At 35.9% G+C, this 27,531-nt stretch overlaps 1 protein-coding gene across 3 annotated transcripts in view; it reads left to right on the top strand.

Annotated features, from left to right (window-relative positions):
• The first annotated feature begins 4,291 nt into the window (after positions 1-4,291).
• IFT56 (intraflagellar transport 56) overlaps positions 4,292-27,531 on the top strand; it is a 28,254-nt gene continuing 5,014 nt past the window's right edge. Inside the window, exons 1-16 of one of the 3 annotated variants that reach the window (XM_014060470.2) lie at positions 4,292-4,736; positions 5,025-5,162; positions 7,830-7,922; positions 9,894-10,008; positions 10,163-10,212; positions 10,867-11,012; positions 12,192-12,363; positions 12,626-12,700; positions 13,684-13,786; positions 15,027-15,082; positions 15,923-15,976; positions 16,377-16,440; positions 19,523-19,611; positions 22,251-22,334; positions 24,979-25,048; positions 26,624-26,730. In XM_014060470.2, the coding sequence (XP_013915945.1) occupies positions 5,025-5,162; positions 7,830-7,922; positions 9,894-10,008; positions 10,163-10,212; positions 10,867-11,012; positions 12,192-12,363; positions 12,626-12,700; positions 13,684-13,786; positions 15,027-15,082; positions 15,923-15,976; positions 16,377-16,440; positions 19,523-19,611; positions 22,251-22,334; positions 24,979-25,048; positions 26,624-26,730 (1,416 nt within the window). In that variant the 5' untranslated portion in view covers positions 4,292-4,736. Of the gene's footprint in view, positions 4,909-5,024; positions 5,163-7,829; positions 7,923-9,796; positions 10,009-10,162; positions 10,213-10,866; positions 11,013-12,191; positions 12,364-12,625; positions 12,701-13,683; positions 13,787-15,026; positions 15,083-15,922; positions 15,977-16,376; positions 16,441-19,522; positions 19,612-22,250; positions 22,335-24,978; positions 25,049-26,623; positions 26,731-27,531 lie in introns of those variants that run through there. The other 2 variants (XM_014060469.2, XM_014060471.2) reach the window with 2 other exon arrangements.

Raw genomic sequence — 27,531 nt, 5'->3', positions numbered from 1 at the left:
GTCAGTGATCAATCAATAAATCTAAATAAAACGAAAGGGACCTTGGAGGTCTTCTAGTCCAATTGCCTGCTAAAGCAAAAGACATTATACCATTTCAGACAACTGACTATCTTAAAAACCTACAGTGATGAAGCACCCACAACTTCTGACAGATCACTTCTCTCCTTGATTAGTTTCCATCCATTGTTTCTTGTCCTGCCCTCTGGTGCTTTGGGAAAAAGTTGACCCCCTTCTTTTTATGGCAGCCCCTCAAATACTGGAATACTGCTGTCATGTCCTCCCTAGTCCTTTTTTTTTCTAGACTAGCCAAACGCAAATCCTGCAACCATTCTTTCTATGTTTTAGTTTCCAGGCCTTTAATCATCTTAGTTGCTCTTCTCTGCACATTTTCCAAAGTCTGAGCATCTTTTTTGGAATGTGGTAACCAAAACTGGATGCAGTATTCCAGGTATGTCCTTACTAAGGTGGTACTAATACTTCACATGATTTTGATTCTATGCCTCTGTTTATACAACCAAGGAGTGTATTAGCTTTTTTGGCTGCTGCCACACACTGTTGGCTCATATTTAAGCAATTGTCCACTATGCCTCCAAGATCCCTCTTACAGTTACTGTTTTTGAGGCAGGTTTTGTCTTATCTGTACTTGTAACTTTGGTTTTTCCTGCTTATGTATGAAATCTTATTTTCACCACATTAAACTTATTCTGTTGGATAGACCGCATTGTTTCAAGTCTGTTAAGATCTTTTTGGAATATGAACTTGTCTTCTGGGGTGTTGGCTATTTCTGTCAGTTTAGTGTCATCTGCAAGTTTAATGATTTCCCCTTCTATTCCCTCATCGAAGTCATTTATGAAGATATTTTAGAGTATTGGGCCTAAAACAGAACCTTGTGGTACTTCCCTCCATGTAGGTGTAGTACCATTAAGGACTACTTGAGTACAGTCTGTCAGCCAGTTACAAATCCATTTTGGTGATGCTGCCTATCCCACATTTTTCTAGCTTACCAAGAATTAGGTTGTGGTCTACTTTGTCAAATACCTTGCTGAAGTCTAAGTATATTATGTCCACAGCATTTCACTGGTCTACTAAATTAGTCACTATGTCAAAGAATGAAATAAGATTGGTTTGGCATAATCTTTTTTTTAACAAACCCATGCTGGCTTTTAGTTATAACTTTATTTGTTTCTAGATGTTCACAGATCTGTTTTTTAATTATCTTTTCCAGTATCTTCTCAAGTATTGATATTAGGCTGATTGGTCTGTAGTTTCCTGGGTCTGGTTCCCCCCCCCCTTTTTTTTAAAGATGGAAACCATATCAGCCCTTTTCCAATCCACAGGTAATTCCTTAGTGTCCAGGATTTTTTAAAGATATGATACAATGTTTCTGAGATAACATCTGCCAGCTCATTCTGGGGTTTAATTTATCAGGTCCTGGTGATTTATATTCATAAAAATCAGATGTGTTCTCTAACCATTTTCTTGCTTATTTTAATTTTTATTTCTAGTATGTCTTTTACGGTTAGGTTTTTGGTAGACTGGGCTATAGTTTCTTTTTGCATGAAAACTGATGCAAAGAATGAGTTAAGCAGTTCTGCTTTCTCTCTGCTATTTGTTACTTCCTTGCCATCTTGTGGTTCATTTCTAAAATCCTTTGCTCCCTCATTGGATGTTGGCCTTGCATTGGAAGTATAGATGAAAACACCACTTGTGATCCTAATTCTTTAACTTTCTTCTCTAGCTCTTTGTATGGGTAGAGGTTTTTGTTCCCAACGTTTATTAACAGTGGAGGATGAGAAAAGTGCATGCAGGTGGTGGTTGTGGCTTGAACTTCCCTTTTTCTCTCACTTTGAATGGATATTCTATCACAATTATTACTCTGTAGAAATTCTGTGTTGCCTTTTTATACTTTGCTTTTTGTATTAGAAAATGTTACATATTAGAAATGTACAAAATAGACTTTTTAGTAAACACCAGTGCAGATTTTTTTTTTACAAAGTTTTTTGATGATTGTTGAGGCATCAATCATTTAACATGGTAAAACTAGCATAAGAAACACAGTATACTCTAGTGGTGGTTTTATGGTTTTCCAGAAATAAATCTTCTATGACAGAAAATTATTTCTGCCCCTAAAATTGTCCACAAGCCATTTCCTCTCCAGGAAGATTTATTTCCCCAAAACAACCAGATAATCTCTAAAATGACTGTTTGCTTCCCACCCCATATGAGTTCTATACTGATTATCCTTGAGACTTTGTCTCAATGAGTCTCCACACTGTTCTTAATACTGCTGAACTATGGCAGAAAAGAGCCTGTGCTTTTATAATTTGTTTTCATTTTTATGGTTTATATAGCTGTCTATCTTACATAAGAGATTCTGGGCAGCTTACAAGATTATAAAACTCATCAAATATAACCCCTGGAATCCAAGAATAAATAGTTAGCACACTCATAATCAGTAGTGAAATAATTTAATCTAGCCACCTGACCCAAATGCCTGGATCAGACAGCCAGATTCTCCAATGCCTATTGTTTGCATATTTCTGATCTTTGTTAGTGTAGTATAGTAACCACATTCCAGTATCTGAATATCTTCTCCACAGCCTTCATTGTTACTCTTCCAAGGGCTACTCTGCAACATATTCTTGATCGCTCGTCTGTCAATGCTGTGTGAATGTGCACATGAATGCGAGTGTGTGCCTTCAAGTCTGTTTTTTTACTCTAGGTGCCTGCCTAGACTGGTCCCTGCAGTTTTCTTGGCCAGGTTTTTCAGATATGATTTGCCATGGTCTCTAGTTATTACCCTTAACTGCTACACACAAAAACTGGCTCTATTATTCTTTATAGTTGATCCTAAAAAGTAAGAGATATTCAGTATCTTTATTGTCAATTTTTAGGGATGATTATTATACCTGTCATTAATTTGCTCTTCTTTATATTTAAGCTTAGTCCCATATTTTTTTATTATGCTTCTTTACTTTCATAGTTAGAACTTGCAGATCTTTTGCATTACAACTATCAGAGTATATAGTACTGTCAGCACAATGCAAGTAACTAATATTTCTTCTTTTGATTTTAAAATTATACCATCTTCTAATGCAATATATATTCCTCAATATATATTCCACATATATGTTGAATATTACCAATCTATTTTACCATGTTCTTCTTCATTTCAGTCAAAAGTTGCATCTGGCTCCATTTCATTTAGTGCATTGGTATGCTGAAGTGCTATACCTATGTTCCTTTTCAATAAACATAGTATAATGGTCTTATGGAAAATGGAAAATCCACTGTAAAATCTAATGGTCTAGCCATCTGGCAAAAATTGTCTCCTCCACAGCCCATGTTAAAGAGAAAAAATGGTGGATTTCTTTTCTTTTTTCACAGTTGGTGATAATTAGTAGCAGAGTACAATAAAACTGAGAGAATCCATCATCATTGTCATTAAATGTACAATATACATTTAATAAGAATAACACATTTGCAATCTTGCTTGTGGCAGATTTGTGGAAACAAATTTAATACCAGTATAATTTTTCCCTGGCAAAGGGATGGTAGACAGCATTTTAACTTAGCCATAAAGAAGATCTATAGATCTTTTTGCTCTGCAATAACTCTGAGAGAAAAGAATCATGGACCAAAACATTGATTTATTTAAAACAGTTGTATACTATCGATTTCTTCAGTTCTAGGTAGCAATCATTGTGAAAACAGAAAACACAGGAAAAAACATTACTGCTCTTGATATTTCTAGTATCTTAAATAAATAGATATTTTTCATGCCCCCCCCCCATTTTTTGCATTTGTTGAAGTGACAAATTCAATATGGTACATAAATCAGGCATCATTTTTTTAAAATAAGCACACATGTATAAATCATCACTGTCGCTCTATGGTAACTCATTAAAGTATAGAATTTAATTCAGACTGATGTAGGGAATACATTTAATTGGAAAAAATGACATTTATTTCCAAGGTCATGTATAAAATTGTAGTATGATTTTTGTCATTAACTTCCATGATTTTATATCATTAAACTGCCATAAACTGCCATAAACTGCTCATACATTCTCTAAATGTTGTTCTATGTGTGCAGTAGTGGTGCAATTAAATAAACCTTTGGACGGTAAGTATCTGAAAGTAATAACAATGATGAAGAAATTGCACAAGCCAGGTGCCGTGTTTATTTAAGATAAAAAATCTCCTTATGATATCAACATAGTGATTTTTTTTTAAGTTCTACTCATTTGGAGATATGTTAAATCACAGGCTTTATGTCATTTGCCTTCATGCCCTCCTTAGATGCTTTATTGTGTCTTGTTTGGGAGTATTATTTTGTTGTAATATAAATATATAAATGTGAAGCATATAACTGTATACAAGTCTACCTAGCTGTCTCCAAATAAATATGCGATCATAACATATTGTAGTAAGTAGATCTTTGTTGGGTGATGATATCTGACTCATTTTCCGACACATCGGAGTCAGTTGTAGCAGCAACTCCATAAACAACTCTGCAGAGATGCCTACCGCAATGGTTTTTCTTGCAAAAATGTGTCATTGAACAAGATACAGCTAGTCAGCATTTCGTGAAAACGGAGATTTCCCGTCGAATTGGGACTCTCCTTTCTTCGCCCTCCTAAACTACGAAAGGGTACACGCCTCTTCACGTCACTTATGCGCTTGGATTTCTGAGATTCTTCCCAAAACTATTTTGTCGGAGAGCCGCCGGAACTGTAAGTATGACTCGCAGTTGCCGCCCGGTCTTTTGTGGCTGTCTCCCAGGCCAGATTGCCTTACCCTAACTACCCCCCCTTCGCGCGGTTGCCATGGTAACGGAGACCTTGGTGAGGCAGAACAGCAACAGACGGCCGTTGGTTTTTGTGGAGCGGGCCTGTGGGCAAGATGGTGAGGGACAAGAAGAATCGGATAAGGCTAGATTAAGGGGCTTTTCTAAAGAAGGCGAAAAAGACTAGCGGAGCCCTATCCCCTTTACCTTGTTCTTATTTCTGTCGCTTTTGCAGATGCTCTCACGGCTGAAACCCGCTGTTGGAGGCGGCCCCCCATCAGCGGATAAGCGCAGAAAGAAAGGCAAACGGCTGCCGCAGCTGGAAGATTTATTAACTCAACGAGATTTCACTGGGGCCATTGCCCTTTTAGAGGTACTACTAGAGATACATTTGGGGAATATGGCGGGACGAGAGTTCTGCAAGTGGAGTTGCTGCCGCCGCTTCTGCATATTTGCTATCATATTTGTTTATACTTCTTTCCGAACAGAGCAGTGCTTTTTTTTTTGGGGGGGGGGGGGGAGCTGTCCAGCCACCTTCTTGCTACTTCAGTCATTTCAGACTGAGAACATCCGTGCTTTTTGCTTCTCTGATTTTCCAGGGTGGCAAATATCACCTCTGCAAAATAGAAGTAAATTTAGTGTCTAACCCAAAGGTGCTTTTTCAAAAGAGAACTGGACTTTCTGATTTTTTTAAAAAGACATTTCACTTCTCATCCAAGAAACTTCGACGAAAACGTCTTTAAAAGAAAAACCAAAGAGTCCAATTGCCTCTTGAAAAAGCACCTTTGGGACAACCATGACCAGAATGACTGAGAATCTCTATAGACATCTATCCACATTATTCAGTGGCCCCAGATAATCCACAGATTACAATTTATCTTCCTTGCTATAGATTAAATATAGCCTTCAAGCTAGTGTGTAGACTGATGATGTATTACCAGTAATAAGGAAACTACTGTATCCATATCTAAATCACAAGATTATAAACAAGATAGTTTATAATGACTTTATCAGTTTAGGAATTAAGATTTTAGAGCAACCATCTTAATTTGCTGGAGAAGGTAGGATAAACTGCTTGTTCACTTTGTAATAAGCCAAAATTCCTAGTTTATCATGTGTGAACATAGCCATACGCTAATGCAGTAGTTGTTCTACAAGTTTATTCCTTGTTGAGAGCAATGCAACAGAAGCAATATTATTAAACTGCAACATGAATGAGCGCTGTGTTTGTTCATATATGAATGGTTTAGTGTTGTTTCTGAATGTGAAAATATAATTATTGCATCTGAACAAATTTGGATTAAATTTATTTAATATATTAGTTTATAAATTCCTAGCTTGTTTTCTTCAGTTGTATGATTAATGTTCTATGATTAACACATTATGATGCAAATACAAAAGAGTCAAGTTTGCATCATAAACTGTTTGTGTCAACGCTTCATTATGGTAGTTACATGCAGATATGTAAGGATAATCAAATTACAATGTTGTTGCCTTTTTAAAAACCTACATTTGCAATGAGAAAAGCAAAGCTGGAATGAATGTATTGTAACCACACTTTGGACTTCACTCATATTGTGGCTTAATGAGCTAATGAGTACTGCCTAACTGACAGTGAAAAATAGCTTGATCGTATGGAGGCCCTTATGGATCTTGGATTTTCTTATTCAATCTGCCTTTGGATTATGGATTTCCTGTCTGGCCGCTCTCAGAGAGTCAGATTAGGTAATCATATCTCTTCAGCCCTTATTCTTAATCCTAGTACATCACAGGGTTGTGTGTTGAGTCCCTTACTCTATACTCTTTATATGCATGACTGCATTCCCACTCACGCTCATAATACTATTGCTAAATTTGTAGATGATACAACAGTGGTGGGACTGATCTCCGAGTCTGCCTATCGAGATTTGGTGGACCATTTGTTTTTGTGGTGTGGAGACAAAAACTTGGTCCTTAACGGCAATAAGACAAGGAGCTTATTATAATGGACTATAGAAGGAATGGATCAGGCATCCAGCCCTTGCTTATCAATAGAGACCGGGTGTAGCAAGTGGCCAGTTTTAAGTTTCTGGGTGTTATCATAAAAGAGGACCTGACCTTGGGCACTCACATTGCAGCACTGGTCAAAAGGGCCCAGCAGAGATTATACTACCTGAGACTTCTCAGGAAATAACAACTGAATGAAAAACTGCTGGTGACCTTCAACCGCTGCATCATAGAAAGTATTTTAACTTACTGCACCTGTGTATGGTTTGCCAATTGCACAGTGGCAAATAGGACAGCACTCCAGAGGGTTAACGTTATTGCCCAGAGGATCACTGGTTGCCCTCTCCCCACTTTGGAAGAGCTTTATAGCTCCCGTTGCCTTAAGAAGTTCAAAACATTCTTAAAGATCCATCCTGGGCACCCTTTTTTTTTGAACTTTTACCATCTGGCAGATGGTACAGGATAATAAAAATAAGGACAAATAGCTTCTATCCAAGGTCCTATCCCAGGGCAGTAACTATAATGAATTCTACTGTATATTGCAATATTAATGCTATATCAGGTTTCAAATTCAATTGTATAGAATGTGAAGGAAGTGAGTTTGTTTTATTTTTATAGTTATAATGTACACTGAAGATGGCATTTAATTTCATTGTACGAGGTGCAATGACAATAAAGTAAACTTGCTAACTATGACCTTAATATCATCTTAGAAAAATTGTGGTGTTGCTAAGTCAATAATCACTTAATGGCACATCATATTCATGATCACCTTAATACATTTCTGCCTGACAGCCATAAAAACTGGCTATCTAAATATTTGTAAACATCTAATTACTTAATTTAAATGTGAGCCCTTCTTTTGTGCATGAACATCATATATACAGATTTTTGAGAGTGTCTAAATTAAAGCCCCATCATTGCTGAAAAGGTTAGATTTGTTTATACTGTACAATTGCAATCTATAAACTTGTCATTTTAAAATAATTAAAAATTATATGAACTTGGTCACAGTTGGATATCACTTTAATTTCTATTCTGCCTTCTTCCTAAGTTTAAGAATCAGGTTGGAGAACAGGAGGAAGATGCAGATCTCTGGATTGGATATTGTGCTTTCCATCTGGGTGACTACAAGAGAGCACTAGAGGTGAGGTAGTGCTACTTTGTCCTGAAAAGGAGGATGTTCTCTTAAATTTGTAAGAATGAGGATAGGTACTCCTCAACTTACAGCCACAATTGAGTCCAAAATTTATGTTGCTAAGTGAGAAATTTATTCACCCCCCCCTTTTACAACTTTCCTTGCCACATTTGTTACGTGAATCAGTGCATTTGTTAAATTAGTAACATGGTTGTTAAGTGAATCTGATTTCCTCATTGGCTTTGCTTGTCAGAAGGTTGCAAAAGGTGATCATATGATCCTGGGACACTGAAACCATCATAAATGTGAGTCAGTTGTCAAGCATCCAAATGTAAATCACATGACCATGGAGATGCTGCAATGATCATAAGTGTGAAAAATGGTCATAAGTCACTATTTTCAGTGCCGTTGTAAGTTCGAATAGTTATTAAGTAAATCTCTGTAAGTCGAGGACTACCTGTAAATGTTCCTCAAAGTAATATAAAAGCAAAAATATTGGTTATAATATTTTGTGCCCAGAAGCCTACTGAATAAATTATATATAGTTTATTATTTTGACTTATTTATGAAATACAATGTATTAATTTATGGTCTGCTGTTTTTCAAAATTCTATGTTTATATGAGAAAAATATTCAAAGAAAATCATTGTAAGAGAAAATGGAATTAATTTACACATCATTGTGTCACTATGACTGTGTCACTAGTAACATTGTTCCTCAAATTTATTATCTGTGAAGAATAAAATGTAAGACTATAATGTATCTCATGGACCAGAATAAGTAAGATAAAATATCAGTATTTCAAAGGCTTGCATCTAGTTGAATATATGTTTAGATATTGTAGAAGAAAATTGTTGACTATAAATTGGATTGACAAAAATCAGAAATGAGATGATAAGTCTCCTGGAAAAACCAAGGGAAATAATCAAAACCATAAAAAAGCAAAAGTTAGAATATTTTGGACATGTGATGCGATACCCAGAAAAATATGGCATAGTTCATTTAATCTTCCAAGGAAAGATTGAAGGCAAATGAGGTCCAGGCAGAAGAAGACCATCATGGCTTCAAAATCTAAGGGACAAAACTCAACAGCACTTTTTTGTGTGGCTGTTGATAAAAATAGAATTGCTAACGTCCAATGACATATGGCACAAGAAGACGAAAACTATAATAGTACAAAGTTAAAAGGTAAAGGTTCCCCTCGCACAATGTGCTGGTTGTTCCCAACTCTAGAGGACGGTGCTCATTTCTGTTTCAAAGCCGAAAAGCCAGAGTTGTCCGAAGATGTTTCCATGGTCATGTGGCCATGACTAAACACTGAAGGTGCACAGAATGTTGTTACCTTCCCACCAAAGGTGGTCCCTATTTTTCTACTTGCATTTTTACATGCTTTCGAACTGCTAGGTTAGCAGAAGCTGGGACAAGTAACGGGAGCTCACTCTGTTATGCAACACTAGGGTTTCAAACCACCGAGCTGCCAAAGTTTCTGGTCAACAAGCACAGCATCTTAGCCACTGAGTCACGGCATCTTAAACAGACTTAAAGGCATACTTAAACAGATGTTTTGCAAAGCAGATTAGAGTGATTTTTTTTCTTCTTAAACTGCAGAAGTAATAGCAGTATCTTCCAGGTAATACCATACAACTATTTTTGGGTTTTTCTAGGTTTCTTGTACGTATGCATGCACATAAAACTTTTCTCTTGGTACTTCTAATAGAGCAAAACTGCTCTACATGCACACACTTGTAGAAATGATTTGGGAAAGCCCTAAAAGTAGCTGCAATTAAAAGGATGCAGCTTTTTCAAAGTTTTGATGATAACTGAAATATATCTGCATTGGACATGGTAGTCATTTCTGTTTATATTTTTTTACTTATTTACAGTTCTTATGTGCTCTGGCTGGGTTGTAAGAAGAAATAAAGCATAAATTTGTCTGTGATGATTAAGCAAGGCTGTATCAAAAATTATTATTTATTTAAGGAGTATGAGAATTTAACCAAGGGATCTGCCTGCAATCCTGATGTGTGGGTGAATCTAGCATGCACTTACTTCTTCTTGGGAATGTATACACAAGCTGAACAGTCTGCTTTGAAAGGTGAGTCTCATGATTATGGTTGCTTTTTATTTATTTTTACTGGCAATAAATTCAGGAGCACTTACTGGAAGTGAGTGGGGGCATTGTTTACACTGTGAAAATGAGGCATATGAATTAATAAGTTTGAGAACCTAGGTATTAATTTTGTTTTCAGGTCCTAAGAGTAGACTTCAGAATCGTATGTTGTTCCATCTAGCACACAAGGTATGTATTTCAAAACATTGGATCAGATTTGGAAGTAGTTGGAAGTATTTTGAAATCCAGTTCCCATCATGTGACCAAATGTTATTTAAAATATTATAAATACCCATCATGTGATTTATTTTCAAAGCAAGCAATATAATGCAAGGTACTTGAAAAAAGGAAGCAAAAGATGTTACAGATAAGAAGAAAGGGGAAAGAAAGAAACTTAACTAAATGTAGTTGACATTAACACCATTCACTATATCTTTCTGTACCATGGAGATTCTGTTACAATTAATTTATTCACTTTTGCTCAGCTTACATATATACATACTCCTAATACTATTCTAAGCTGCATTGCCACTTCATAAAAATACAGCAACCTTTACACCTTCACCTTACTATTCAAATTCTGAAAAACTTGTTTGAGAAAGAAGTTATCTAGTAGAATGCTGAAATGAAGAGCTGAAGTACTAAATGAGCACAGAAGTCGAAAGCCTGAAAGTTTCATGGTGACAAGAATTAAGATAATTAAGAAATAGATGACTGCCTGAAGTCTGGAAAAATGATAGGTTTCTAATGAAAGGTGGTTATAATTATTTTCAGCAGACAAAGTATTAGAATATATGTAAGGCATGCATTTGTCTCTGTCTTTAAGTCATATTTCCTTCTTAGTTTGGTGATGAGAAGAAACTGATGAACTTCCATCAGAATTTGCAGGATATAACAGAAGACCAGCTTAGTTTAGCATCTATACACTATATGCGATCTCATTATCAAGAAGCTATTGATATCTACAAGCGCATACTGCTTGATAACAGGTTGGTTCAACTTGTCTCTATCTGTTTAACAGATAATTTGGAGGAGAAAGCTGAAACACATAATTTCAGAGGGCTTTTCGATCTTGCAGGGTTTTAGCTCTCTTTTGCTGAGTTTAAATATTGCCTTCTGAGAGCCATCTTTAAAATGTTACTGTAAAATCTTCTTTACATTTTTGATCCAGTAGTGAGTTCTGAGTTTAGTAAACATGCAGGGAATGTGGACACTTAAGGAAAAATGCTAATTAAGATACAATTATAGATTCGTATTAGATATATGTGGTTAGGATTGGGGCTGTTATTTTTTTAATGAACAATTACTTTTTGATATTTTACCTTGTGCAAATTTTAAATGATATAAAAATAATTTTTAAATAGTTGGATAACTCTAGCAGGACATACTTCAATCATGGGGGTTTTTCCCTGTTTAAATTAGATTATGATTAAAAAAAGAGAAAGATGAGAATTAGAATCCAACTTTAGATACTTATCAAGGGCAAGAAACGAATGGAGCAAACTTTCCACCTAAATATCTAATCTGAATTACCCCAGTCTTTCTTCATGTCAATAGTTTAATTTGTGATGGGAGCGAATCATTTTGAAGTTGTTACTGTTAAGCAAATAGGAGTCAGAAATGGCTCAAGAGAGCCATTTATTTTTTAAATAAATATTGACATTTATTTTCATTTGGTCCCCTTTCTCAATTGAATTCTCCATGGAAAACAGCATTTTCACAGCTGTTGCACACTATGTCAATCTTCAGTGAGTTATCCACTATAATTCCAAATTGTTTTTCTTGATCAGTTAAAAACAATATAATATAAATTTATATGTTTTTTCTGATGTTTTACAAAACAAAACAAAAAAACATTTTTTTTAAACAAATGTAAAATTATATGCCCAGGATTCTAGGCAACAATTTTAGTGTCCCATTAGTTGAGAGTTTCATACCTTATACCATAGACATTTACTTTATCACAGTTTGTAGCAAGATAAAGGTATTAATATCTTGTGCCATTCTGATTCTCATTGAAGTTGTAATGAAGGGGGCTGGATATTTGGAGTCTTTTTTATACTTAGATTTATAGACTGGGCTTTTCTAAATTTTATATCACTGAAACTTAGTTGAATTTCATAAAGCAATAAGTTATATTAATATGTTGTTGAACTTTGATTTGGCAGGGAATATCTGGCCCTCAATGTATATGTGGCCTTGTGTTACTACAAGCTGGATTACTATGATGTCTCTCAAGAAGTGCTAGCTGTTTACCTTCAACAGGTTCCTGATAGTACTATTGCTCTTAACTTAAAGGCTTGTAATCATTTCCGACTCTACAATGGAAAAGCTGCTGAGGTATTTTGTTACTATAGTTTAATCTCTCAAATCATTCCTCAATCCAAGTTTAAATTTTGCTATAACATTTTAGTATCTATTCTTGAGAAATGCAAATTGTTTGTGCATAGCTATTTCTTATTGTTCCTGATACTATGCAGAACAAACATTTTAATCCTATAGTATTTTGTATATTCATTTAAGCAAAATGTTTATTCCTTTGGTTACCACTGTTGATAATGTAACCAATTGTCTGTTTTTAAAATTTCTTTAAAACTACTAGGCAGAGCTTAAAAGTTTGATGGACAGTGCCTCAACATCATTTGAATTTGCTAAAGAGCTCATTAAGCATAACTTGGTAAGTAGCAATGAGGTAGCTCATATAATGTAACTTATGCAGATCATGCACATGATCAAAGTACTGTTTGGTCAACTTGTCTAGAAGAGTAATTTATTGATTGGGAATGAACTATAAAAGTTGCGCTTCACAGAAGAGTTCCTGAAAAAGAAATTCCATTGATTATCATATTCATGCACTATCATTAGCCTATTCCTGATTTTAAGTTCTTTTCCTATTATGTTCAAATATTTATTATTTCTTCAAAAACCTTATGTGATCTTATGTGTCCCACCAGCTTCATTTTGATGTAATTTTTCAGATGTGTCATTTTTCAGATGGTGTTAACTCTGTAAATTTGATATATTTTCTCTTATGATTCTGGTTATGATGATTTTTCTTGAAATTAACTTTTTCCACAAGCCAAAATAATTTAAAGATATATTTATTTATTCCATGCACAATTCTTCCTTATATCTCTTTTACTAGCTTCTCATTCCCTCTCTTATTTGCTAATCCTACAGCTATCAGATGTTTTATAGCTTATTACTCTAGTAATGACTTTAACTTATCTAAATCTATCGTCTTAAGATGTCAGATAATATTCTTAGTTACTCTTTCTTATCTTTGTTGCTGTTTGAAACTCTCTTCTCTCACAGACCATATACTTGATGTCACCTTTTACCTCCCACCTTAAAATCCATGTTTTCTGCAAGGTTTTTTGCTTGACCTTTTTTCTCTCTTATCAACTGTATCCAAGTTTTGGAATGTATATATAGTGGCTGTGTATGAAAGTGCTGTATATATTGATAGCATTAAATAATAAAGATGTCACTATGATTTCTGCGGTGAATGTTCAATCTGTAAACTACAAAAGAAATGGAATAATAAGTGACATATTTTCATCGTTCATGATAAACTGCTTAGTATATTTAAAACATGCATGGAATTAAATTGTAACTTGTTTGCTACAATACTAATACATTGAGTACTTCTACTTACAGGTGGTATTCCGAGGAGGGGAAGGGTCTCTCCAAGTACTCCCTCCACTGGTTGATGTCATTCCTGAAGCTAGACTGAATCTAGTCATTTATTATCTTCGGCAAGGTGAAAAAAAATCTATATATCTCATTTTACATTTTTATATCTAAATATATTTTATGTATTTTATATATCTGTTCATATTTTAGTGATATTTTTCTACCAAATAGAAAACATATGTATTTTGTTTTGGGGATTATTGGGAAGGATACAGTTGCTTACTATTTTTTATTTGTGATGCTTCATGAGCTAACAAACGATGTCAAGCAGGATATCCCTGGAGAAACATATGGGATTCTTTAAGGCAGTGGTGGGGAACCTTTTAGGGACCGAGTGTCCAAACTACAACCCAAAACCCACTTAGTTATCACAAAGTGCCAACATGGCAATTTAACCTGAATAATGAGGTTTTGTGAGAAATTTCAATCACTCTTTCACAACTGACTTCTCCCTGGTAGCACTGTATTTCTTTAATAGCATAACTCAGGAATGATGGGAGTGTAGTGCAGATGCCTATGGAGGGCCATCACATCCTTACTCCTTCCTTCCCACCTCTGATTTCACCTTCCTTCCTTTAATCCTGTATATTATGTTATTGTTAATATTTACTAAAGAATGCTGTGTAGCTTAGAAGCTCTCAGCAAAAATAACAGCAGCTGTTGTTTGTGGCTGAAGCTATCCCGGGCCATTATACACACATACATACACACATATACACACACACACATACACGTGTATTTTTATTCCACTTTTCCTGGGTGCTTGGGAAAGGAATGGCATCTTTTCCCCATCACCACTTTTAATAAACCCTAACCCCCCCCTCGCAGATTTTTAGCTACTATTGTCTCACCTTGCTTCCCCCTCCCCTTAAAATGAGGCTAGGGAAGAAAGCTGGGTGGGGAGAATCTAAGGGGGAGGGAAGAAGATACCCAGACAGATTCCTCTCTGAATAGCCTCCAGCCCATATTTCAACTGATTTCGTCTCCAATCCTCTGACAAACAGACCCCCTTTTTGGACTCTGGACCACCGGGCCTTTATTTTCCCCATTTATTGGGAGAAATTGGATTTTTATTGGGTCTTTCTCCCACCCCACGCCAAAAGGAAAGCCAGTTGGACTTCTCCTAAAAGCCCCGCTATCCTTCCCTCTTCTCCCTTCCTCCTACTCACCACTCACTTATTGTAACATTTAAAGAATAATATTATACAAATATTAACCATCTTTTTTGTAAATAGATTAATAAAAGTATGGGAGAAGTTTAGTATTATATATTGTAATATTATATATACTGTATCATATTATTTCAGATGATGTACAGGAGGCTTACAACTTGATTAAAGACCTGGAACCTGCAACCCCTCAGGTTAAAAAAAAGTTTATTCATTGATACATTCATTGAGTCCTCCGGGATTGGGCAGCCTATAAATTCAATAAATGGAAAATAAATGGAAATAGAAGAAAATGTTTTTGAAATGTTATAGGATAGAATTAAATTCTTGTATCATCTATTTTTTATTTGTTGCCTTCCATTTTTTTAAAAAAGATATGTGGATCAAAGTAATTAAGATAAGTAGATCAGTGTAAGTAGGTTGTGTTAAAATCACTATGGAAAAAGAATTGTCATTTGTGTCACATATTTTAATGCAACAAAGTACAGCTAATTTATTCTTGATGAAAACTGTTTTGAATTTTTCTTCATACTTAAGAGTGATCAAAACAATACTATAAGCTGTACTTGGTTAAAGTTTTGAAATTGTATGATAAAAACTATAGTAAAACAATTGACGGTTGATGTTCCATTTAAGTGACTTTTATAGATTTTTATGGATATTTCCATTTTCTGATTATTTCAAATTCATTATTGTTAGTTATTATTTAAAAATAGTTTCTTTAGCTGATATATACTTTAAGAACCTGGAAGATGCCAAGATAAATTTCTGGAAACTGGGTGGTTAAATTAAAACATATGCTTGTATAATGGAATACACCTACAATTTTAGCAGAAGAATTAAAGGGATGGCTGATCAGCCTTTTAATGGTTTGAGTACCTTTTATATTTAACTTGATACAATTATAATCCATAAAGATATCTGATTCATATATTTATGTATTTGCCCTGTAATTTGAATAAAAAAATTGAAAATGGCTTTAAGCATCAGGAAACAAATTGCAAAATTTAATTATTTTTTCCCAATATTTTTAGGAATATATTCTGAAAGGAGTAGTGAATGCAGTACTTGGACAGGAAATGGGTTCAGTGAGTATAACAGTTACTAGTAATTTATAAAGAATCCATAAATGGCCAAATCGAACACAGAAGCTGATTCAGATTTTAACTTGATCCTTTCTTACATACATTTCTTACGTTAGTTAATTATAACTGTTTTAGGCAAACTAGAGCTACTGAGAAACAAAAAAGAAATATAACCATGCTTGGGGAAGGCTCATCTATTTTCAAAAAAATAAAGTTTTGCACAGAAATTTAAAAAAACAATGATAACTGAATATGCTCATTAACATCAAAACATTTTGGGAGGAGAAAATGGAAAACAACATGAGCATGATGTAGAATGGAACTAGTAGGCATTCAGGGAATAGAAAGGGAAAAATATTTATCAGCACAATAAAAGCCCTATTTCTATACTGTTCTTTTTCAGAGAGATCATTTGAAAATTGCTCAGCAATTTTTCCAACTGGTGGGAGGATCTGCTAGTGAATGTGGTATGTTTTAAATGTACTGTGTTCTCTTTTTTTCAGACATTAATTATACTAAATTTATTATGTGATTCAATAAAAGGTATCTTCTGCATGTTGCTATTAGTATTTGCCAGTGACAAATATTAAGTAGAAATATTTATCATACAAATGCAACATAAATATGCTATTTGGGCTAGAATTAAATGTATATTTATCTCCAATTTAAGTTATGAGTTTAGATTATAAATTCTCATGTCACAAAGAATTACAGAATGATAGGGTCAGAAAGGACATTGGAAGCTCGTGACATCTCTGATCATCCCAGAGTGACAAATGACTCTCTAATCATTATTTAAAAACCTTCAGTGAGGGAATAGCCATAATTCCACGAGGCAGTCTGTTCAATTGCTCAATAGCTCCTACTATCAAGAAATTCCTCCTTACTTCAAGTTCAGCACTTTAAGGCAGACCAGACTGAGAAAGAAATGTCATATGGGTCTTAAAGCTATTTTAATTTTTATTAGACGACCTACAGCAGCAGTCCCCAATGTTTTGGGCGCCAGGGACTGGTTCCATGGAAAGTGGTTTTTCTGCGGGCTCTGAAAGGCATAGTTTTACACAGTGCTGCATTCCATAGCTACGTGGATGGGGCTTCATTCACTTGTGTGGCCAGGTTCCTGGGATTGACTGGGGCCCGGTGCCAGGGGTTGGCGACCTCTGAGCTATAGTGACAGAATATTGCAAGTCTGAATATGCTTTCCTCACTTTATCTTTGTATGGATTAAAGAGAAGCCTATGAGGCATCTTCATGTTTCTTGGAATGGGTTCAATAGGTGCTTGTCTGTTTGTTTCCTTGTAATGGATCTTCCTATCCTTCAAAGTCATTCTCTATGCCTTCTACAGGTTCCATCAGTTGGTTCTTATTCTACTGTTGGAAGCTGTGAAAAACAAAGCGATACCTTCTTCTCTATGACAGCTCTCCAATTATTTGAGGACGGCTGTTCTGTCTTTGCTTACCCATGTCTTCTTTAAGTTAAATATCTGGTTCATGTACCAATTTTCATAGACTTTACCCTCCAATCATCACTGCTGCTTTTCTAGTCATTCTTTCTAGTTCTGTAACATACTTCTTTGATTGTGGTGACTCAACGTGAACATAGTACTCCTGTTGTCTTTTAATCAGTGCAGTGCAAAATGGAACTATCACTTCCTGTGGTCTTGACACTGTATTTCTCTTGATGCAGCTTAATATTATATTAACTGTTTGGTACCTGCAGCAGACTGGCTCTATGGTCTACTAGTGTGCTTAGTTTCTTCCAAATATTATTGTCAAGGCAAATATTACTTATTTGTGAATCTGGTGTTTGCTATTTAAGTACTGAACCCTACATTTTTTGCCATTCGACTGCATTTTATTGGATAGGGCCCAGGGGTCCTGAACTGGTTAGTACTGGTTCGCTGTGTGTGCGCTGCTCACTTCCCTCTCATGCATGTCAGTCGTGCATTGCTTGTGCATGCGCATTTGACTAAAAATGCTCTGTGCATATGCAGAACCATGCCAGCAATGGCAGAAGACACCGGAGACCAGTTCGGGGGCATGTCAGGCCTGGGTCGCTGCCAGTTCTGCGACCCAGGCCTGAATTCCACTACTGTGGGGCTGAACCAGCAGCAATCCACCTCTGATAGGGCCTGATGTCCAAGTCTATTAAGACCCTTTTGAATCTTGAGTTTCTTTTGAAGTGTTAGCAATTTGTCCTTTCCCATCCCCACTCTCCAGCTTTGTGTCATCTGCAAACTAGAGGCACATTCTTTCTATCCCCTCATTAAGCCATATTGATATGTAGTTGATCAGCTGCAAGTCCAGCTACTGCTAATAGTGGAACCATCCATCCATTGGTGAATTTTATGAAGGAAGAAATATATCCATAGAATTCCTGTGGTTTATTATTGTAGTCACTTTGTCAAAAAAACCAGTAAGATTTGTTTAGAATGACGTTTTTAACAAAACCTACATTACATCCTGAATCTTTGCATCTTAGGGACAACACACTTCTTTTTATACCTTGCCTGGTCTGTAGAGTGCCACCTCAGTTCCTCTCAGGAATGAGTCACCTCTCACCACATATGGCAATTCTTTGGAACAGCCATTGAATTCCTCACCTCAATAGGAGCCTGAGCTTCTGCCCTTTCTGTCTTTGGAATGCTGGGTGAAAACATTATCCAGAAATCTGCTAGTTATCCTCCAGCAACAGAACCTGGAATTGGCAAAATAATTTCAGCTACAAGTACAGGTTCATTAAGTCTTGTCAATTTCATGCTGCCAGAATCCTTTTCCAGGGCTCCTGTATCCAGAAACACCTTGCTTTCCCTGATGAGTCTCAGTATAGCCATTAGCCAGGCATGCCTTTAAGCCATTTACTTTCTTGTATAGCAATACAATAAGTTTGCAATTGCAGTCTTCATATGGTAGGACACAAGTATGACACAAACCTTACTAGTCATCATATTCCATCCATGTGTATAACTTTCTGAAGGTGGTCCAGCTCCTAACAGCTGCTCTCTTTACATATTTCCTTTGCCCTTGAGAAGAAAAAAAAACCCTGTCTTCCTGCCATCTTATTCTTGTTGGAAATTGAGTAGGACTGAACTCTGGCTATTTATGATGGATGTAAAAGTAAGGGGAAGAACATAGGTTCTTTATGCAGCCTATGCCTTCCCTACTCAGCATGGAATCTGGCATATAAAACCTAATATTATGCCAAATGTTGATTGTTAAAGTGTTCAGAATGTTTGCCTCTCTGAAAGCAAATTATTAAGGGCTTCTAAGTCATAACTTGAAATTCACACAAGTAACTTTAAACTAATGTGTGAAGCAGATTGTAAGATTTTAACTTAGAGAATTATTTTACTTACTTTTTGTTTGTTTTCTCTAGTATCTTTCTACAATGATTTAAGCTCTGTCTAATTGTTTCCTATCTGTCACCAAAGTAAATAATATAGTGTGTTGTTTTTTGACATCCTGGCAGTAGTTCTGAAAACAAATGAATGTAGGTGTACTCCCCAACATTTTTGCTCTTCTCAACTTATTTGCATTGTTATTCTTCAGATACTATCCCTGGGAGACAGTGTATGGCTTCTTGCTTTTTTCTGCTCAGGCAGTTTGATGATGTCCTAATATATCTCAATTCAGTGAAGGTTAGTAAAAGTTACAATTGTCTTGTATAGATTCATGTATGTCTGTTTATTAGTGTCTCAAAAGGTGGCTATGCATAAACATAACACTAGAGAAGAAGGCTATTTCATTAAGTGTCATAGAAAATCCAGTGTTAGGGCATCTGGCTTTTTATCTGTGATATTTTCAGTGAAAATGTTGCTGTGGTGTCAATGATCAATTATTTAATTTTGGTCTTGCTACCAGTAGAATATACTGTATTTTTCTGAGTATAAGATGTACCTTTTCCCCCACCCCTAAAAGAGCTTGGAAATGTTGGTGTCTTATACACCAAATACAGCCATTTTTGGCCTCCCAAAGCCCTGCCCCCCATCCCATTTTTGTGAAAAGCGGGCCATTTTTTGGCATGTGGAGGCCAGAAATGGGGCGTACAGAGGCTGAAAATGGGGGGCACGGAGGCCAAAAATGGGGCACATGGAGGTGGGGATAGATGGAAGCGGCAACAGCGGCAATGGGCGGTGGCAATCCTTGCAGCCTGGAACAGCTGATAGGCAGTATTCTGGGAGGCCAATCCAACCGCCAATCAGCTGCTTGTGCTAAATCAGGCTGTGTTGAAGCTGACCAGGCTGTTTGCTGTTTGCTGCAAGGAGGCAAATTCCTGGGAGGCAGAGGCTGAAGGGTGGGGGGCGGTGGTTGGACAGGGTTTTGGCAACATTCACTCTATAAGACTCACAGACATTTTCACCCACTTTGGAGTGTGTGTGAGAAAGTGTGTCTTATACATTGAAAAATACAGTAATTATGCTTACAAGTACTTATAATTTTCTCCATCTGTCACATTAAAAATTATAATTCTGTGGGATGTTCTAAGTACTTTGGGAGCAAAAGTCAAAATTTCAGGGTGATCATAGCTGTCTTTTGCTTCAGAGACTACTACTAGGACACTCTCTCATTCAACTAATAGAATATTGATAGAGTTAACAACTATGCAACAACTAATTATGCAATATAATGGGAAACTGAAGATCTGCTACTGAAGATCTTTTATATGTGGTGGTGTGCTTAGATAATTATATGCTTTTGTTCAGGACCCACCTGAGTTATATTTAATTGATACTGTTTTCCATTCAGAATATTTTTGGTATTTGTGAAAGGAATGAAAAATTTGACATCTAAATCAGGTTAGAAGTTGAAAGCACACAAAAACCACTTAACAAAATATGTGAATAGAGAGATGATCAAAACAGTACACAGAAGGTGAAGCATTTGTGAAGATTGATGTTAATCTACACATGATGATTCATTATTTGATAATATAATGAATGTACTTAAACATTCCATACTTATTGACACTTAACATTAGTTGGCACCTTTCCATTTTCTGTGTTCTAAACCAGTATGTCTAGATAATGTTTTATAACTCCCACACAGCTAAAGATTTCAGCGTAAAAGCAAACTTTTCCACACCTCAAGGAGAATGGTATTTTTCTTCCTAGGCATGAACTTGGCATGAATCTGGACAAAATGTTATTATAATGTGATACATTCATTTATACAACAATTATTACATTTTATACTTTCTGAAATTCTTAATTAGCATTTACACTATTTAATAGAAGTATAATCAATTCATCCATGGAAAATCTAAAGAAATGTAATACGTTATAGTATTATCAGCTTGAGGTGTTTTATTGAACTGGTTTGCTATGGCTTCTAATTTAGAAATTTGATATAACAAAATGAGGAAGTGTTATTTAAGTATGCAAAAAGAGGTATAAAATCCTTCCTGAGTTGGCCTGATGGACAAATTGCTTCAAACGGAACTCACTCTCTAGGTCAGGGTTGTCAAACTCACGTCGTCATATATCATATCGGAACTTCCTCCCCCTCTTTGCTAAATCAAATGGGGGCGGGGCCAGCACATGACACATCCAGCCCACGGGCTGCAAGTTTGACAACCCTGCTTTAGGTTATTCCTTTTCTGCAGCACAGCCTTCCTTCTGGAGTAGGCTCCATGTAAAAATCTGTATTGTACCATGCCTCCCAGCATATAGGAAGGATGAAAACTGAGCTGTTTAGAAGACCTTTTATTGATTATATGTAATTATTAGGAAACATTTATATTAGTATCATTATGAGTAATTCAATATACTGGTATGCTAGTAGTTCTTGGGGAGTGTGATGGTATATAAATAAGTAAATGTTCCACCCTCTCTGTATAAGACATTAATTACGAATTGTGGATTCATTGCTTTTATACTGTTTAGAATTAAATGAAAGAATGATTTACATTCATCAGGACTATATTTTAGGGATTGTCTAAGGCTTAAACTATTTTTATGAACAGTCAGTGTACTGTATTTTCAAGATGTTATAACTAGATAAAAATGGAGCCCCCTGATATTTGTTGAATTAAAAATATAGAATTGAGCAATAATGTTTTGAGGAGATGAGCAAAGGGAAATTACATCATAGCAAGATTTTATATGCTTGGGAGAAAGGCAAAAGAAGTTTAATTTCTAACTTATTAACATATCCATCGTAGTTCAGTTGTATTGACAATTGTATTGTCAATTACAAACAATAGTTGAAAATTGATACTAGCTGTTAAATGTCATAAACCATTAACTTGTTTCTTTATTAATCATACTTTATTTTTCAGAGTTATTTCTATAATGATGATACTTTTAACTTTAACTATGCACAAGCCAAAGCTGCTACTGGAAATACTAGTGAGGCTGAGGAGGTATGTATCTGCTTCTTGAAAAGATCACAGACAAGTTTAGAAATATTTGCTGCTTACATTCTGTATTTTAGTTTCTATATCTGAACTTTCTGAAACTTCAAGGATTGTGAATGTTGTGAATAAGAGGCAATAACCTTTTAAGAATTAAATATATGCATCATCCTATGCATATATACTCAGAAGGTAACAACACTAGACAGCAGCAAAATGTATTTTTTAATATTAGGAGCTGTACTGAATCATGTCTTGGTGTCACTCTTCCTTAGTGTATGAAGCTAGAAAAAATATAATGAAAGGAGAATGTAGAAGATTGGTTTATTGCTAATGCAATATCATTTGTGTTAGGTAAGCTCTCTGTTAGGAGAACGAGTACGTACAGAGAAGCGTAGTGAGAGTGGTGTAGAAGAACACATAAACCAGCATACGGAGACACTGAATTGTAAAACAGATAGTGGTGTAATTCTGTGGAAATAGAGGTATGCAGAGTCCAATTCATACATAGTTAAGACATCTGCAGTCATCAATGTCTGCAGTTAAGGGGTGATCCAACAAACACAGTCCAGAATCATATAAACAGTTCAGTACACAAAAAACACTAACAGTTGCAAAACTCACAGCAATCCACGCCGATCAATACACGACACATCTACAACCATCATCCAACAATTAGCCTGGCTCCATCTTATGGCCGCTTGAGGAAACAGCAACCAATCACATTTACAGCAGTAATTAAAGATACAGTATTACTATCATGCTTTATATATTGCCAACCCAACTCTTGGATTACATTCCTAACAATTTGTAATTTAAAATCTATCATAATTACAGAAACATAAACAAAAAACTTATTTATTGCAGTGTAATAGCAGAGTCTGATATTGTAGCGATGTAACATATTGAGAATTGAAGTAAATTTGTTGCTGAAAGAAAAGGATCTTATGGTTGCTATTTTCGTCTTCAAATTTAACTCTATGTGTGAGTTGTACAACTGCAGAAGAATACTCTGTTTTCAAGGACGGATGGATGGATGCATGCATGGATGAAAACATACAGTATAAGACCGGGATGGTGAACCTATGGCACGCGTGCCACAGGTGGCACGCGGAGCCATTTGTCAGGGCATGCAAGGCTTTGCCCTGTCAGCTGGCCAGCGCGCATGCGTGCCCCTGGCCAGCTGAGTTCAGCCTTTTTTAAAGCCATTTTTCGCCCTCCCCAGGCTCCAGAGGCTTTATAGGAGCCTGGGGAGGATGAAAAGAGTCCTCCCCCCGCCCCCCTAGAGGCCCTCCGGAGGCTTCAGGAGCTTCCCTGAAGCCTCCAGAGCACAAAAAAACCGGCCCTATGGGCAAACCGGAGGTTTGGGAACAGACTTCTGGTTTGCTCATAGGGTTGTTTTTTAGTCCTCCAGAGGGTTCAGGGAAGCCTCCTGAAGGGCCCTGAAGCCTCCGGAGGGCCTCTGGGGGGTGGGGGCTGTTTTCCCCCTCCCCAGGATCCTATAAAACCTCTGAAGCCTGGGGAGAGTGAAAAAAAACATTCAAAAAATGGGAGGGAGCACCTCTCATGCGCGCATGCACACTGGGAGATCGTGCAGTGCATTATGAGTGCAGCACACCCGTGCACAACTCCCTTGCGCTCCCCACCTTATGGCACGTGAGCCAAAAAAGATTCACCATCACTGGTATAAGATATGCCCCATTTGCCCTTCACCATTCCTTAAGTATGCCTGAATAAAAGCTCCAGAATATTCTGAATAAAATGGCAAAAATATATTTGCCATTTTGAGAAAAGCTTCATTATTTGCTGATTCTGTAAAACACTTAAACAGGGCTGTAAAGCACTGTGAAGTGGTATATAAGTGTAAGTGCTATTGCTATTTCTAATAAAATATTATACTCCTTGAAACTTAATTTTTTTTAAAAAAATCAACGTAAATTATCATTTGGCAAAGTAAGGATTAAAGATTAAACAATTGGTTATTGTTTCTTTTTGACTTACTTGACTTAAGTCTTTAGCGTCGGTACGGCATCGCCAATCCCTTCGCTGTAGAGTCGCATGCATCCCGGAACGGGATCCATGATTCTAGGCTAAGTACTACTTGAGCTCGCCGGGCCCAAGAGTCGACAGAGCCCCTTCTGTTGGAAATGGTGGGCACCTCGAGAAGGCAGGGGTTGTCTTGATAATGAGAGACTGTATTTTCGCGTCAATTATCCTTGCCCACCATTGTTTCTTTTTAAATAGCAGTCTGCATATTAAGCTAGAGTTTTATTAGAACAATGTAGAATCATTCCCAGATTTAGACATGTTTTGTCCCCAGACTTTCTAAACTGCTAATTGTTCCCATTCAAAAGGTCCATAAAATACATAATGATGGGCTATATCAGGACTGCAAGCTTCCTTTTTTTCATCTCTGCTTTTGTATTACATCTCTGCTACAGAGATCTTGGGGGTCTTTTGATAAGGCAAATTATTGAATAAATAATTTTTGAATGAATTACTTATTTTGCTTAAGGGAGAACTATATTTTCATGTCTTAAACTTTCATACCTGCTGAATCTTTAGAATGACAAACCTTGATTTGAGTGAGGGCATGTATTTCAGAGCTACATTTAATATGAACAGAAGCTTGGTTTTCTTTGTTTCCTCTCAGGTGTTCCTCTTGATTCAAAGTGAGAAAATAAAGAATGATTTTGTTTACCTCAGTTGGCTAGCACGCTGCTGTGAGTCACTCTGCTTTGTTATAAAATATGTATTGACTGGTAATCTCGTCCCTTAAATTAATTTTAAATGAAATTAAGTATTAAGTATATATAAATTTAATTACTTTTTAAGCTAGAATAGTTGTTTTCCCTTACAAATGTCTTTTAAGAAGCAATTTTCCAAGGTTTTGAGAGAGGCACTTGAAATTTCTGCTTTGGAGATAGGCCACTTTTTAAAGATAATCTATAGAAAATGTGTCCCAAAGGTGCTTTTTCAAAAGGCAGTTGGACTTTGTTTTTCCTTGAAGACATTTCGCTTCTCATCCAAGAAGCTTCTTCAATCCACCCCAAAGACTGGGAGAATAATCAGTTCTCCAATAGCTTCCTGAATGTTATCAGGGTATGAGATGTCATCCCACTCTGGGGAAATGTTCTAGAGAACAGGTGACTAACACATGAATAATTCTGTGAAGCATTCACAGTCCAGGAAAAGGCCCAAGTGCTGCATTAGATGTGCCTTTGCAAAGACTTTTTTGGCCATAACTAGATAGTCTATCACCTTTAGGATCCTCGTTAGTTGAGGTTCAGTCGTCTTCTCAACAACTTGTAGTGTCTCCATGTTGTAAATTGTTTGTCCTTCCCCCCCACTTTTGAACTGTGAGCCGCCCTGAGTCCCCCCAGGGAAAAGGGCGGCATACAAATAAAGTGGGGAAAAAAAAACTTTAAAGGGAAGAGTGGGGACTGGATAGAAATCATGGATCGGTGGGTCCAGGAAATAACTTCTTGAGGAGGGGGCAGTGTTGTTAGCTTGTATATGTTAATTGGTTTTAGAACTATTTTTATGAATTAGCATCTATAGTCTCTAGACAGGGTCACTTTATAACAATCTTTCTATGTACTATGTAAATAGTACCATATTAAGGTTTTCCAATAAGTAAATGGAATATTTGCTCTATTCACCTAAAAGAGCTCTATAAGCAGGATCTTAGAAGATATTGAAGACTGCATGTATATGATGTTACAGAACTGCTTTGCACTGAGCTTCTCATATATAATTAAAGTATTTTATCATTAAACACTGGTGTCTGTTTATACATCCTTTTAAATATTTAGAAGTAGACAACCGGAACTTCCACTAATCATAATATGTATACTTATTCTGAAGTAGGTTTAATGCCAACATAGATATTATATATTATATTCGTAGATCAGAAGGAAGAAACTTTCAGGAAAGCAACTGACTTTATTTTCACATAAAAACTCACATGCATGATCTGTTCAAATGCTCAGTCTACTGTGTGCTCAAATGGAAAGTACCCATGATAATCTAGAGCTCATTGTCATATATGAAGATTAAGTCAACTGGAAAACTAAAAACCATTTTAAAAAAATATGTGCCAACGTACAAGTTTTGGCATATATTTTTTTAATTTTGTTTTTTTAATTTTCCAGTTGATTTAATCAGTGTGGCTATGTTACTTCTCAACTCATCTGAACAGCCAATGTAAAGAACAATACTGCTGAGTAATATGCCTATCCAGTTCTAAACACTGTAGCAACATGCCTCTACTAGTTCTAACTTTCTGTTGATTGCAGATATTATGAATAAGAAACCAAGATTAGCCTGGGAACTCTACCTAAAGATGGAAACTTCAGGAGAATCCTTTAGTCTTCTGCAACTAATTGCAAACGACTGCTACAAAGTATGTTGTCTTTAATCCATTTTCCTTCACTATCTAAATCAACCCTGTAGAATTGTAACTTTTTTTTCCTTCTCAAGCCATGTAATTTTTTTAATAAATTGCCTTCTATACTTTTCTGTTGTTAAATCCCATTTCTTACAATCAGAAGTTATATGATATAGGCCTAATTCCTAGACTATAAAGCAGTTAATTTGGAATTTTTATGATGCATAAAGCTGTCCCAAGTAATAACCCATGTGGACTACTTTTCCTATGATCATACTGAGGCATCTTAAGAAAAATTATCATGGTTTTTTTGCCTTTCATTGAGTAAGGAAATGATGTTAACTTTTCTAAATGTTTATGGTATTTTTCTAAGACGTAAATGCAAATATTTCACAAAAATACAGGTTTATTTATTTTTTGTCAAATGCTCAGTTCCTTTATTTTTAAATGTCCATTTAGAAAAAAAATCTACTTTATATTGAGCCAGAAGATTCAATCATTTATGCTATTCCTAAATTTTGGCTTTTATGTTTTAATATAAATATAATTTTGAGCATAACTTTTTTTAAAAAAATATTTCTGTTTATTGGAAATCATTTTATTCAATATAATACTTTGCTAGAAATGAAAAAAATTAAATGTTTTAGGATGAAAGGTAAAACATAACTGAAAATCGGAAAAAAGAACATTTTAAAATGTTTTCAAAGAAAATATTCCATCTTTAAAATTGTTTGTGCAACTATCATGGTTAGTGGCGTGCCCCATTTCTGTGCCACAATGTAAGCATGTTAAATCCCACCCCCACCCCAAATAAAT

The sequence above is a fragment of the Thamnophis sirtalis genome, unplaced genomic scaffold (genome assembly GCF_051295495.1).
Source record: "Thamnophis sirtalis isolate CommonGarterSnake01/CBP01778 unplaced genomic scaffold, rThaSir2_p1.2 scaffold_9, whole genome shotgun sequence".
Taxonomy (NCBI): domain Eukaryota; kingdom Metazoa; phylum Chordata; class Lepidosauria; order Squamata; family Natricidae; genus Thamnophis; species Thamnophis sirtalis.
Note: the sequence above shows the minus strand (reverse complement) of the source record. Positions and strands in the feature narration are given on the sequence as shown.